General features: G+C 35.4%; 1 protein-coding gene across 5 annotated transcripts in view; it reads right to left on the reverse strand.

Moving 5' to 3' along the window:
* Window positions 1-16,284, reverse strand: part of LOC125670786 (serine/threonine-protein kinase NIM1-like) — a 35,663-nt gene that overhangs the window by 7,143 nt on the left and 12,236 nt on the right. For all 5 annotated transcript variants that reach the window (XM_048906157.2, XM_048906160.2, XM_048906161.2 and 2 more), the window contains one exon: window positions 6,101-6,369. In XM_048906157.2, coding sequence (XP_048762114.1) covers window positions 6,101-6,369 — 269 coding nt within the window. The remainder of the gene's footprint in view (window positions 1-6,100; window positions 6,370-16,284) is intronic.

A 16,284-nucleotide genomic window follows, 5' to 3' on the forward strand; every position in this document is an offset into this window, starting at 1 on the left:
AAGGGCCAAACAAATAGGGTATTTGTTTAGTTATATTTGGTTCTCATAGAATTTGAAGGAGTGAACATGCTTAAGATTTTCTTTTCTTTCAGTAATTGATCCAGTTATAAAACACAGGACAAGTCATTTATACATGGAATAAACAATTTCCTTAATCAATTTTCCATTATAAAAATACAGATACCTCCCAACAAACTCATTAACTCAAATATAACTAGAGAGCATATAGCTTAGAGAGAATAATGTACCTCCCACTAAAACTCATTAACTCATATATATTTAACTAGAGAGCATATAACATAGACAGAACTATCTCCCACCAAACTCATTAACTTACATTTAACTAAAGAACATATCCCCCCCCCCACCAATCATACTCATTGAGTTAATATTAGAGACCATCATAAACACAGAAACTGCTAGGTGCCAGGGTACAGAATTAATATTTTTCAACTTTGTCCGAGACAAAATTGAAACTTGTTCTGTAACTTGTAATGGCAAAGCAATGTACTGAATATCAAATGAATATCTGCAAGCACAACAAAATAAGTCTGGAAAACTGATAATCACAATCAACCATTGTTTCATCACTACCAAACTCATTACCTGTAACTAGAGAGCATCCATAACCCCTACCTACCAATCTCAATAACTTACCTGTAACTAGAGAGCATCCATATTAAACCCCTATCCTACCAAACTCAATAACTTACCTGTAACTAGAGAGCATCCATAACCCCTACCTACCAATCTCAATAACTTACCTGTAACTAGAGAACGTCCATAACCCCTACCTACCAAACTCAATAACTTACCTGTAACTAGAGAGCATCCATAACCCCTACCTACCAACCTCAATACCTGTAACTAGAGAGCATCCATAACCCCTACCTACCAATCTCAATAACTAACCTGTAGCTAGAGAACGTCCATAACCCCTACCTACCAATCTCAATAACTTACCTGAAACTAGAGAGCATCCATAACCCCTACCTACCAATCTCAATAACTTACCTGTAACTAGAGAGCATCCATAACCCCTACCTACCAATCTCAATAACTAACCTGTAACTAGAGAACGTCCATAACCCCTACCTACCAATCTCAATAACTTACCTGTAACTAAAGAACGTCCATAACCCCTACCTACCAATCTCAATAACTAACCTGTAACTAGAGAGCATCCATAACCCCTACCTACCAATCTCAATAACTTACCTGTAACTAGAGAGCATCCATAACCCCTACCTACCAACCTCAATACCTGTAACTAGAGAGCATCCATAACCCCTACCTACCAATCTCAATAACTTACCTGTAACTAGAGAACGTCCATAACCCCTACCTACCAAACTCAAAAACTTACCTGTAACTAGAGAGCATCCATAACCCCTATACCTACCAAACTCAATAACTTACCTGTAACTAGAGAGCATCCATAACCCCTACCTACCAACCTCAATAACTTACCTGTAACTAGAGAACGTCCATAACCCCTACCTACCAATCTCAATAACTTACCTGTAACTAAAGAACGTCCATAACCCCTACCTACCAATCTCAATAACTAACCTGTAACTAGAGAGCATCCATAACCCCTACCTACCAAACTCAATAACTTACCTGTAACTAGCCAGTGAATATCACTCCCACCAAACTCATAAACTTACCTGTAACTAGACAGTGAATATCACTCCCACCAAACTCATAAACTTGCATGTAGTTAAAGCTTTCACTCAACTCATCAATATTGAGATAAACATAAACAGAGCTTTCCTAATGGGACATCAAATCATTAGAATCCCGTGGGGATCCGGGTTAGAATAGGCCCTCAGTACCCCCTGCTTGTCATAGAAGGCGACTAAATGGGGCGGTCCTTGGGATGAGACCGCAAAAACCTGAAGGTCCCATGTCACAGCAGGTTTAGCACGATAAAGATCCCTCCCTGCTCAAAGGCCATTAGCGCCGAGCATAGGCCGAAATTTTGCAGCCCTTCACCGGCAGTGGTGATGTCTCCATATGAGTGAAATATTCTCGAGAGGGACATTAAACAATATTCAATCAATCAATCAAATCATTAGACTGGTCACCTGCATACATGTACTGAAAGACAAACTTTTGTCAATGTATACTAATACCACTTGCAACTGCTTAAGAAGGAATGCTACACCAGAGAAATTTGATATGGATGAAAAGTGGAGGATGTGTGCAACAATATTTTGTGGGTAGGTAAACAGCAAACCAACAATTTTTTAAGGATGGCCTCGGCAATGATCTATGAAATGAATAAACAAATACTGCTGATATTTATATTTTAAACCATGTTTTAAAAGGAAGTCAGCCATTATGACAATGTAGAGTACCTCCTTAAAACAGGAATTGACGAGAAAATGTTATTCATAGTCACTGTCACCAACACATCAAATTATGAACACAAGCAGCCTTTGGATCATCAATAGATCGATGCCATATATGATTAAGTTCAGTAGTATGTATTCCCTATATGTACCTATAACGCGAGATTTACAGAGCTACTTACTTATCATTCTGATACTAGCCCACAATTCTGTTTCAGGGAGTATAATAATACTATGGTTGTGCAATTCTAATCTGCCAGCCTCACAACTATGTTTCAGGGAGCTGGGGTGTGGGTGGTGTTATCATAACAATATGGCTGGGATTCCTGCTTTACCTGGATGACAGGTAATCTTGCCACTGAGCTACCTGGCTGTTGTCCAGTAACAGACCAGTTAGGAATATTGTACATGTGATATCGTTGTACCAATCAGGCAGTGTCTTGATTATAATGTAGTATCTAAATCAACCATATGTTACACAGAATTCCTACAAACACACGCAGACCGATGGACATCATGAATTTAGTGACCCGGTATTCTTTACAACCTAGCGGCATGATGAAGACAGAATTTAATCAGCACTATTTCTATTTTATGTACAATCCTTCCAATAACAGCGCGGCATTTCGCTTTTTCGAGAGTGCAAAGGTTTGGCCAAGGCTTCTCACAGATTTCAATAAAACAGGTTTTACTTTTGTTCTCAGCCACTAATCCCAATGAAAGAATGGCATAGTGTGGTCAACCAAACTCACGTTTATTGGAACCACACAACCAATCAGTGAGTGAAATTTGCATGCTCAATTAAGCAAAGAGGCACGCTGTTATTGGAATGATAGTAAGTGGTCACCAGTTTAGATATTAAAAATTTGGTAACACATGGGCTATAAATAGAATGTGGTGTCTTTCATTTGACCTGTTTGTCGTCTAACATTTGACCTGTTTGTCGTCTAACATTTGACCTGTTTGTCGTCTTTCACTTGACCTGTTTGTCATCTAACATTTGACCTGTTTGTCGTCTAACATTTGACCTGTTTGTCGTCTAACATTTGACCTGTTTGTCATCTAACATTTGACCTGTCTGTCGTCTTTCATTTGTCGTCTTTCATTTGACCTGTTTGTCGTCTAACATTTGACCTGTTTGTCATATAACATTTGACCTGTTTGTCCATTTTGAAAATGCCTTTATTTTCTGTACATCAAGCATTCAAAAATGAAAGTTTTCATTATATCAATTATTGTCACTATCATGCAAAATAATAAGAGATCGATTAAGAGGTTAGTTCTAAACAATCAATAGATACAATGAGTTGTAAGATGTTGTTTAATTACAACAGCATGAGGTTTTGTAAAGGTGTGATGGTCTATCCAAAAATATAATATGGAGGGAAATGAACCATTAGCTGATAATTGCCACCCATAATGTAAACACTGAAAAGTCCTACAAACATGTACGTGTACCATTGTGGGAAAACAAAGTGTTAATTAAATTTGTGCTCTTATTGAATAAAATATAAAGAAAACAATACCACCAACAATTATAGGTTGTATTTTCAGAACAGCTTATAAATATTTCCTAGTAACATTTAGTTGCAGGAATTCACGGTCTCTTGATAAAAGTCAGATGAATGACATTTCATCTCATGAATCATGGATACGGAGGAGAGCGGAGAATTAAATGCTACATTATGTACATGCGAATTCGTCATCTGGATACGGAGGAGAGCGGAGAATTAAATGCTACATTATGTACATGCGAATTCGTCATCTGGATACGGAGGAGAGCGGAGAATTAATGCTACATTATGTACATGTGAATTCGTCATCTGGATACGGAGGAGAGCGGAAAATTAATGCTACATTATGTACATGCGAATTCGTCATCTGGATATGGAGGAGAGTGGAGAATTAATGCTACATTATGTACATGCGAATTCGTCATCTGGATACGGAGGAGAGTGGAGAATTAATGCTACATTATGTACATGCGAATTCGTCATCATCGTCATTGGTATCCACGATACACTTAATGAAAAGTACTTTAACTTCTGAAATGATTTTAAATGTGTTATCAAAATACTAATTTTCATTAACACATACATGTATATACCATATATGCAATCCTTAACAGTTTTTATCAATTTTTCCCCAATAATTACTATCACAAAGTATATAAGTGTTTCATTTCAAACGAATTTTAACATTTTTTCTGTTTTTTCTCTTCATTTTACAAACCATCTCTTTAATTAATAAAAAAGAAAAGCTGAAATACTAACAAATCAAAAAACCTTGGCTTTATTGGCTAAACACACGGCAGGTGATTGTAGACAGGACTCCCCCCTCCCCCTTATCTTGACTTAATGCCTTGGGTATCTAGTATATTATATATTTCAAATTTTTTTTAACTTAAAAGTGTTTAATTTTTCAATGAAACAAACAAATCCCACATAGAAACCATTTTTATAAATAATGTCTTTAAGGCAGCAAAGTAACTCTGGTACCCAAAGAAAGGTCTTGTCCCATGGTATACCGTATACACATGTGAAATATGAAAGCCCAAGCACTTACTGTTCAAAAGTTACGGCCAAGGTTAAAGTTTTTCAAAAGTATGTCAAACTCAAAGGTCAAGGTCATAACATCAAAAATTTTGGTACCAAAAGAAAGGTCTTGTCACATGGTATGTACAAATGTGAAAGCCCTATCACTTAAGTATTCAAGTTATGGCCAAGGTTAATGTTTTTCAAAAGTAGGTCAAACCCAAAGGTGAAGGTTGTGAGGTCAAATATTTTGGTACGTGTGAAATATGAAAGCCCTAACATTAACCATTCAAGAGTTATGGCCAAGGTAAAAGTTTTTGTGGACAAAGAGATAGATAGACCATCCAAAAACTATATACTACTGAATTTCCAATTACAGGGGGGGGGGGGGGGGGGCATAAAAATCTACACCTCATGGAGTGCATCCAAGTGGAAAAAAACCCCAAAAAACCATGAATAATGCACTTACCTACGGAAAAGAATGGTGACTTTATATGAAAGAATAATTTATAGAATTTTTGCATCCCTATTTGGCAAGCAATAATTTTTTTAAGATGACACCACACAATTCTATCAATTTATACTCAAAATAAATGGGAAGTTGTCCTGCTTGCTCCAGTCCTTAAGGTGATCGATCCTCGTGTGATGTCATAGGATCGATCGACCTTAAGCACCTGTATAACGAACTGGTGAAATATGGTATATTTGCATATTATTTAACTTATAGAATTTGTGTCTCTATATACATACATAGGTCACTAATATATATTATGTGGATATATATGTACATGTACACTAGTATATGTGTTAGAACATACCTATTATAGATGAACGCACCTATGATTCAAAAGGTCACACACGACCTGGCCTTTCTTTGAGAGAAATTTATGTGAGAAATCCATTTTAATTTAAGACCCCTCCTCAGACAATATAAAACCTCCATCCCATTAACAGAAACAAGACATACTACATTGGTGATAAATGTCCTCATATAGTACCCATTTATATTTTGTCTTTACACCACTAATCCTGGATTACAGATAATCAGCTTGTTATTTATGGGATTAGCTCAAACTGAGAAGAAATTCATTAAGGGATTTTCTTTATGACAATAGATAATTTCCATCCTGTAACATATTCAATCTTCATGAATTATTACTGGGTAGCAGTTTGTGCTTTGTTTAAGACGGGCAAACTTGGATAACCTACCATATGCTGAACACCTGCTATCGTTTGAGCAAATATGTGTTTGGCTTCTGATTCGGGAAATTTTCCCTCGTTGGAAATTTTGGTGAAGAGTTCTCCACCCCCAGCATACTCCATGACGATGTGGAGCTTGGCCAGAGTCTCCACCACTTCGTACAGGCGGATTATGTTTGGATGGTGAAGTCGTTCCATACTGGAGATCTCTCGAGATAAAAGTCGCTGCGTCTTCTGGTCCAACTTCGTTTTATCTAGGATCTTTATTGCAACCTTTTCTGTAATGACAAATATACCAAGACCTTACTTAAACAGTATTTAATTATACATGCTTAATAAGGATTGGGTAATATATTCAGACTTTAAGCCTTTTTCTTGAGGATTTTTTAAAAGAGTATAATATTAAATTACATCTGTCAACATCAACAAAATATACTGTATAAGTGGAATTTTCAGTAAGATTACAAAAGCATATTAAATCCCATTAAAATGAGTACATATATTTAGCAAAAGATATTAGCAACTTTATTAATTCCAGGAAAGATACCTATTACCTCTGATATGAATTGTTAGAGTAAGAGATATTCAGTTTTAGTGATTTCATCACTCTCGCTAATAATGCTAAAATTAAATCCTTGCTTAAAAAAACCCTGCTTATATGGTAGTTGACTTTTTTTTGAAACACACAGAAAAATATATATCAGTTAAGCATACTCCTTGTCCTTTTGAATCTTATTTAATCTAGCTGGTTAACTCACTGCTTGGGGCTGACAAAATGTATATTGTAGATTGCAAGTTCGAGAATCCTGCAGGACTTTCAAATTCTTTTTCAGATGACTTTCTACTAATGTGATCCCATGGGGATCCAGGTTAGAATAGGTCCTCAGCACCCCTTGCTTGTCATAAAAGACGACTAAATGGGGCGGTCCTTCAGATGAGACCGATCACAAAAACCGAGGCCCCGTGTCACAGCAGGTGTGGCATGACAAAGATCCCTCCCTGCTCAAAGGCCGTAAGTGCCAAGCATAGGCCGAGATTTTGCAGCCCTTCACCACCAGTGGTGATGTTTCCATATGAGTGAAATATTCTCGAGAGGGACGTTAAACAATAATAACCTACTCATGTGCTTCATGAAGAATACTGGCATGAAACATTGCAGTTCATACCCTCAAGTAGTTTCAGAAATGAAGTTTATTTCTTATATTTAAATTCATGAGGAAAATCGCTATAATTAATGCAATTTGTAGAGATATCAAAGGCAAACCATTGGAAACATAAATATATATATTCTTTGGTTTCCATCCATAAGAATTTTCTGTGGTGTGTTGTTCATGAGTTAATTATAGACACTGGAATATCGTAGTGTGTTGTTCATGACTTAATTATATAGACACTGGAATATCGTGGTGTGTTGTTCATGAGTTAATTATAGACACTGGAATATCATAGTGTGTTGTTCATGACTTAATTATATAGACACTGGAATATCGTGGTGTGTTGTTCATGACTTAATTATATAGACACTGGAATATCGTGGTGTGTTGTTCATGACTTAATTATAGACACTGGAATATCGTGGTGTGTTGTTCATGACTTAATTATAGACACTGGAATATCGTGGTGTGTTGTTCATGACTTAATTATAGACACTGGAATATCGTAGTGTGTTGTTCATGACTTAATTATATAGACACTGGAATATCGTGGTGTGTTGTTCATGAGTTAATTATAGACACTGGAATATCATAGTGTGTTGTTCATGACTTAATTATATAGACACTGGAATATCATAGTGTGTTGTTCATGACTTAATTATAGACACTGGAATATCGTGGTGTGTTGTTCATGACTTAATTATAGACATTGGAATATCGTAGTAACGGTGAAGTCAGACAAATAGTCGTCAACCTTAAAGTGTTATTCAATTACTGAAAATTAACAATGATTACTAATCACAGTGATGATCAAATATCTAGAAATCAGGACTTATTCAAAAATTATCTGAAATCTATTTCATTCTCTAATTCTGAATACCAGTTGATCGGGGACAATATTAAATAAGTCTCACATATCTTTGATACATCAATCCTCCTCCCACACAGGAGAATTAGACCCACTTCAGCAGTTTCCCAATCGTTACTTAACACTCAGAATCCTCTTACGTCACCATGAATAACCTTTAGCTGTTGGTCCCCGTACTTGTCAACTGGTTACGGAAATTACTGTGTTAAGTAGGTGTATTCTAATCTTACAGCATCATTGGATATTTACTGCTCGTTACACAAATGCCTCTAATTAGCTACAATTTCTCCCCTGGAGTGCTATATTGCTCTTGCAAAGATTTGAACATATTCATGTAGAAAGCACCTAGAAGCCGACAGATATCATTTCTTATATACAGTCACACTCGTTCTCTCAAACTCAATGGGACCGAGAGAAAACTTTGAGATATCCGAGTATTTGAGATACTGAGGGTAAACTTCTTCAAGATTTTAAAGTGCTTGGGACTTCCAAATCACTTCGACATATCTATATGGTATTTGAGAAATCAATGTTCCAGATACCGAAGTTCAATTGTTTTATCATATCACTTTTTCAGCTGATTTCAGCTTGATACAAGTAGTGTGTTTTCTGCAAATTCATCTAAATTGTACTTATAAATTAGACCCACTTCAGCACAGATTTTTTTGACAAAAATAAAATTTCTGAATCTGTGAAAATAAAACCACAAAATCAAATGACAATAATTAGCATCAAAAGACACACCTGGTACATGTAGTCTAGATTTTTTGTTCAAAAAATGCATCACAAAATAGCAAAAATTAGATCCCCACCCCACCCAAAACCGTTATATGAGCTATTTAATGCCACTTGCATTGTTTGCATTTAGGAAATACACATTTTTATTGAAACATGTATTTGGTTTCCCCTCTTTTTGCTGATACAACACAAAGACTCCAAATGTCTGATTAAATGCAGTCAATACTGATTTCAATAATTGTTCTTCTGGAGAATTTTTTTTTTTCAAACAGTGTTGGGTCAAAAACTTTGTGAGCCATCCTTTACTGACTGAAAAATCCTATAAACATGATCAAAGTTGTTACTTTGAATGTTTTACAGGCATTGCCCGAGGGCCTCGTAGTGATGCATTGAGTATCGATTTAAAATGTATTGTAATTATACCCAAATTCAGCACCTTTCTACAGTTTTTTTTTGGTTGTCTCAAAAGTGAACCATGATCAAATTACAAAATTTTAAACTTTTCATTTTAATAATGTTACAAATATTTTGATTTACACATGGCACACAATTAATTCTAGACATATCTGTCTGACTCAGAAATTGACATTTTAGACAATTTTCACAGGAATGCTTTGAAACCACCCATTTTGTGATGCTGTAAACTGCAATGAAATGGACTCTAATTTTTTGTACAGTACTTGACTATCTCAACATGGAAATTATTCACACTGATTAGAGAATATTTTTTTTTAATTTAAGAACCACAAATTTGCTTTCATCAACCCTTGTCATTTCCTTTCATGCTTTTGGGGAATTTTCGATTTGCTGGTGTATAATCCAACTACCAAGCCATCAAAACATTTTAAGAAGCTAGTGTAGCACTGTATAGCTCTCTGACAAAATATTGGGAGAGATCACATGGTCTATACCATACCTCCTAAAGGATTAATTAGGCAGCTGTAGATCGGTTACCTCTGTACTAATTAAAAGTAGATAAACAAGTATGAACTTCTTCAAAATCTAAAATATATCTAACAACCTAAATTATAATACCTTTTAATACTTAATTCTGACATCAAAATTTACTGCTTTATGGATTTTTTTAAAAATTTGATCATGATATTCAAAACACCCACCTTCACAGATGACGCAAAACAGGGACTAGATTTTAGTCGGATTGGTATCACCTCCATGTGATGGTGTAAGTGATCTGGTCATTTGACAATTGCAGTAATCTTATATCATTAGCACTTCTGCTTGGGAGTTGATTAGAACCTTTTTTCTCACTGTTGGTTAACCCTTGGACTTCCTGCGGCCTCTCTGAGGTTGTCCTCTGTTTAACATGTTTGGTCAGGCAAAAACATTGCCATAATAGATGTCACAATAGAATGCCCATCTATTACCCTAATCAGAAACGAATTTCTGGACAATTGAGAATTTTTTCTAGGGAACATTACCTTGCTTTTGCCAATATAGTAAGTCTGAAAAATAATGTAAGTAGGAAAAAACAAACGTTGTCAGAAGAAAATACGTAGCTCACCAGGAAGCTGACTTTACTAACCATTAATTCCTCTTGGTTCAAAAGGTATAATTAAGGTCAAAGTTTAAGCTCAAGGCCACAAAAGATACAACCGATTGAAAAGCAGATCAAAGTTCAAGGTAAAGGTCACTAATAGGTCATAAGTCTTGGTATCCAATGAATGACCTCTTGAGGAACATGTGATATATATCAAAGTGCTATCCCCCTTGGTTCAAAAGATACAGTCAAGATTTAAACTTTTCCTTTAAAAGTTTCAGATGCCAAGAATGACACTGAGGGCATGACAATAGCTCTCTGAGCAAAAACATATTCATCTCATCTTCGTAAACCAAGAATCCAAGTCATTACTCTCATTAATTCCTCCCCACATCTTCTTCTAGTCCAGAGTTTGAGATGGAGCTGACAGATCAGAAACCCTTGACTTGGGAGGATGCAGCATCCTCCGTATTTTTTCTATTTTATGAGAATAATCATCTCCCTTTTGATATCAATACATCATTCAGTATAGCACTAATATCTTTTGCATAGCTTAATTTTTTGTGTGAGAAACTTTAATATAGGAACTTTTCAATATACAGAGCACACACAGGCACTAATGAAGTTTATAAAAAGTATATACACTGTGTGTATTGAAAATTTGTAAACACCTACACTAAATCAATTCTCGAGTATTACAGTTAATAGTGTAGGTAAATGATTTTTAGAGGTACTTTCCACAAGATTAGATAAGATCAAATTGAAATGATCAAAGAAATGGTATCATAACTGTGTTGACATTCCCCCTCCCCCCCCTTTTCCCTTTCATTTCCTACTTAGTGGATAAATTCTGGAATTTAAGACTTTGGGCCGTGAATGAACCTGGTGGGATTTTATGAATCTTATGGTGAATGGAGCATGGACTAAAAAGAAATTCTGTTCCATACCTATTTTGAATTCAATCTTTACTTATGATAATGAATGCTTTAATTATTCTACCACTAAGCAGAGCATCCTCTCATAATTAAATATAATACAACAAACACTCCGATCACTATCTCCCCCCCCCCCCCCCCCCCCCCCCCCCCACTTTTTTACAAGGGCATAAAAAAATAATAGAGAAAGGGGAAGAATTCACTGATTGGATCTTCCACTATACTACATGTATATATACTAAACTGAAATTTTTTCAATACGAGAAAATTCATGACCAACTACAATCATACTCTCAAAGTAATGTCTCGCACAGGGCACACAAAATTCTATGAAACATAAATTGATGAAATAATTATCAGTACAGAAGGAAACATGTGTTGTCTAATTGACAGGGTTGATTATTCTACCACTCATTTGGTTCTTAGGTTATAAAGTGTAACCAGAAAGAAGAAATTGCAACGGACCAGACACCAGGATTCAAACCCACCCCTCCCCCCTGAATCTCTAGTCAGGTGCTCTACTAACTGAGCCATCTGTTTACAGCTGCAAGCATTCATAGGGAAATGGCTATCATTACAAATTTGGAATGGGTGGGTTTTTTTTGCTATTTCTAGAGGTTTTTTTGTTGTTTTTTTTATGTCCTAGCTGTCAAAAAATGTTCACTCATATTGAGATGTTGCCAGTTGTAGGTGAAGTACCACAAATTTAGACCTAGTATGCTTAGCACTCAGGGCCGAAGCACTGGCAGTGAGGGTTCTTTCACGTGCCAACACCTGCTGCGACTTCCATGTCTAAGGTCATATCCGAAAGACCCATGATTCTCACTTCTAAATGCCGAGTATTTGGCAAAGGAGCAATCACTATCTATGTTTATGTCTTAGGTTTGATGCCGCCATGATGGCACGAGCAGGGCTCGAACTCACAACCTCTTAGTTACGATGCAAATGCTTTTTTACCTCTAAGGCACTGCAACAGGTCAATACAATTTGTAAAATATATCAAAGGCAAAAACATTAGAAATGTAAATATATAACATTTCATCTATAACAATAAGGTAATAATGGATATCTAGAATACTGAACTATCTGCTGATCAGAAAATATCCTTCTGCGACCTCCACATTTCCTTCCCATATCCTTCACATTTCCACCCCAAATTCTGCTGCGATCCCTTCAAAGGTTGGAAGAACTGGATATTTCCATAAAGCCTATTCATTATTTGTGGATTGCATTTGAATCAGGGACATTCAAACTCTGATGGCAGTTGACTAAGTTTAATCATTAATTAGTCTGGGGTCTTCAGAAAAACAAGTTCTAAGATTACTTGATCAACAAATGTTTTGTTAAACCTTTCATTCTGTCATATTTCATGTCACAAGCCAGACATGTATATATAAATTTCGAGTTTTCCCCACAATGCTGATTCCATTGTGCCTGAGCACTCCTACTGAACAACTCATTATTGATATTCCATATAATGCTGTGTATGGGCAAATAAGATGTGATGTTACTGATCCAAATAGGCTATTAAACAAATTCACCAGGGACCGGTCATCTTTCGGTGATCATTCTCTGATCATGCTGACACTGTTAAGCTATCATGATCTGAATAAAAATGCTATTTCATGTAGTTGAGAAAATTCTCATAGTTAGTTCTCAATGGTGATGCTGTAAATTTTTGCATAAAGAAAATGCGAAAATTTTGCAAATAGTGACTTATTCTGTTGCTATAAGAGACGATAACCTTATAATAACAGAAAGTATTTATAGGAATTGGACCTATAAAACTGCTAAAGATCGAAAATTATCCCTATTATAATCATTGTTATAGCTAGTAATCTTAAAGACCAGTGGGAAAGTTTTTAAAATCATGAAGGCAGAGTCAGGTATGTAAAATTGCGGCAGCAAAGCTACTGAAATTAGAGGAGGGGTGGGGGTGGGGGTGGGACAAAGGTAATATGAGTTTTAAAAGAAAAAGAATACAACAGAGGTCTTGTGTTGCATATCCTAAATTTCCGGGTTGCAGTTAATTAAGAGACCATTAATTCAATAACAGGGCTATAACTCCCCACCCACATCCCTGTTTTAGGCATCTATCCAAAACACAACAATGAAATTGATCAGACTTGAAGTCAAATTGATCTAATCCATAATATATCAATATTTATCAGTCAGTATAAAGTTCATTAGATCAGATTTTAAACATGATTCAAAATGTATATAGAGTATTTGCATGATTTTAACAAGTCAAGGATATGTATAAGAGAAAAAATCAATATAAACACCCAGGGGTGCATGAGCCAAGTTGCATTGGATACATTGTAAAGTCAGGAATGATGTGGCATAGTTATAATTGTGAATATTCGGATTTAAACTTTTAGAGTTATCATGCAGATCCAGATATTTCTAAAAATTTCAATCTTTTTTCAGGACTGTGACCTTGACCTTTTTTCTCCAAAATCAATAGGGGGTCTTCCTAACCTGCTATCCAACAATATAACCAAGTTTCATTTGATTCAGTTTTAAACTTTTCAAGTTATACTGTCCAGAAACCATATTTGTCTGAAGTTTTCAATCTATTTTTGGTCACTGTGACCTTGGACCTTTTCTCTCCAAAATCAATAGGGGCCTTGCTTTGCTGGTATCCAACAATATATCCAAGTTTCATTTGATTCAAATTAAAAATTTTCGAGTTATCCTCCTGAAACCAAAATTTTGGAATTTTAAATCTATTTTCGGTCACTGTGACCTTGACCTTTGACCTATTTTCTCCAAAATCAATAGGGGTCTTCCTTACCTGGTACATAACAATATCTTTAAGTATCATTTGATTCGAATATAAACTTTCTGAGTTATCATCCGGAAACCAAATTTTTCTGAAATTTTCATTCTATTTTCAGTCACTGTGACCTTGACCTTTGACCTATTTTCTCCAAAATCAATAGGGGTCTTCCTTACCTGGTACCCAACAATATATCAAAGTTTCACTTGATTAGATTGTAAACTTTTCGAGTTATCATCTGGAAACCAATTGTTGACGCCCGCCCGCCTGCCCACCCACCCGCCCGCATCACCAAACCAATAGCCGAGTTCAACTTCGTTGCAACTCGGCTAAAAAACAAACCCAGAAAACACCTGACTTTATCAATGGTCATAAGGACCTAGCTTGAACGTACATCGAAAGCAAGTGAATGGTTATTTCCATCCCCTGTGTACTGAGATGGTTGTATATAGTTGTTCTAGATTTATTCCATCCAAACTGATCCACCCACATCCACATGAACTTAATAGCAACTTACTAAACACCTTAAGGAGGTTCTCTACATTGTATTAATGGCTGACTTCCTTTTAAAACATGGATGAAAATATAAACATCAACTATATTTGCCTAGATTCATTTGAAAAATCATCGACTAGCTGAGTGGCTCAGTAAGTTAGCACGTTGACTGCTGAACTATTAGATCGCAGCTGGTTCGAGTCCAGCGGGGGTTTTAAATTTTTTTTTCAGATTGCTTTCTACAAAAACTGCATTTTTTGGAGTAAATAAAGTAATTTTGAAAGTTTTTAAATTCAAAATATTGTTGTACATATCCTCCACTTTCATTCAAATTAAATTTCTCTGGTGTATCATACCTCCTTAAACAGCAACTTACTAAACACCTTTATCAAGGGCAACTTACTAAACACCATAAGGACACTTTACCATATAAAAACCTTAAAGGACAACTTAACTAAACACTTTAAAGGACAACTTACTAAACAACTTAAAGGACAACTTACTAAACACCTTAAAGGACTACTTACTAAACACCTTAGAGCACAACTTACTAAACACCTTATAAAAGGACAACTTACACTAAACACCTTAAACAGATCTATATACCACTAGCAGTGTATTTGTAAACTTCAAACTTTTAGTTGAATTTTTTTTTATCAATTATCATCCTGCTCAATCTCAGACTTCCTCTATTGGTGCTGAGCATGGAGTAACAGGAATTGACTGACAGATAAGGTACAGGAAAAACTCAGGTAAATACTTGCTTTTGAAACAAAATCATTTTACATGGTCGTTGTGTGAAAATTTGCACCATCAAAGATGAAAATGTGCAGTCATTCTATGATATAAACTACTATTTTGTATTTTTGTGGATGCCCTATTCCAATAGGACTATTACTGAATGTTTCCCTTTCTTTTGTGGCCTGTAGGACACCCACACCCACCCCCACACCCACCCCCATCTCCCGTAAATTAGGTAATTTTTATAACATGATTTTTACAATGAATCTTAGATTACTTATTGGTATGTCCAAGAATGATCCCTGAATTTAGTGTGACATTCTTAATTATGAGAATTTGCCAAAAATATGTACATTGCAATTCATGTGTTGTGGTAAAGGATCCTCAATTAATAATATCAAATTCCATAATTTTCAAAATATTCAAATAATAATAATAATAATAATAAACCCACGTGTCCAAGTGGGCGACCACCAAACCCTCTCACAAATAAATCTTAGTAACAGATAAAAATGATGAAATAAGTATGTTGTGGTATTAATAACTTTTTTTTATCAATTAGCACACATATACCATCAACATCAGAAAATTGCAATTTTCCAATAAACAGCATTATCCAAATTTCACAAAAATCGGTTAAAACGATATAATAGTACTCATAACAATTTCCTGAAACTGTTTCTTTAAAAAATATACAAAATGTTAAAATGAAAAATAAATGAAATCTATCACATAACTTGATAAATAATTGAATAAAACAGAGTTATTGCCCTTGGATTCAATATCTTGAAACATATGATTATTCATATATAACTTAGACTTTTGAAATATTTTATGGCTGACAAGATTTTTACAATAACTATTGAAAAAGACTCCAACAAAGTTAAGGCTCCTGTCATGCATAAATCTTATTAAATCATTGACTTTGCGAAATCTTATGACGTCACAGGAGAGTGGAACTATGTTAAAAAGCTTAATGAAA

This window comes from Ostrea edulis, chromosome 4, assembly GCF_947568905.1.
Source record: "Ostrea edulis chromosome 4, xbOstEdul1.1, whole genome shotgun sequence".
In the NCBI taxonomy this organism is placed as follows: Eukaryota; Metazoa; Mollusca; class Bivalvia; order Ostreida; family Ostreidae; genus Ostrea; species Ostrea edulis.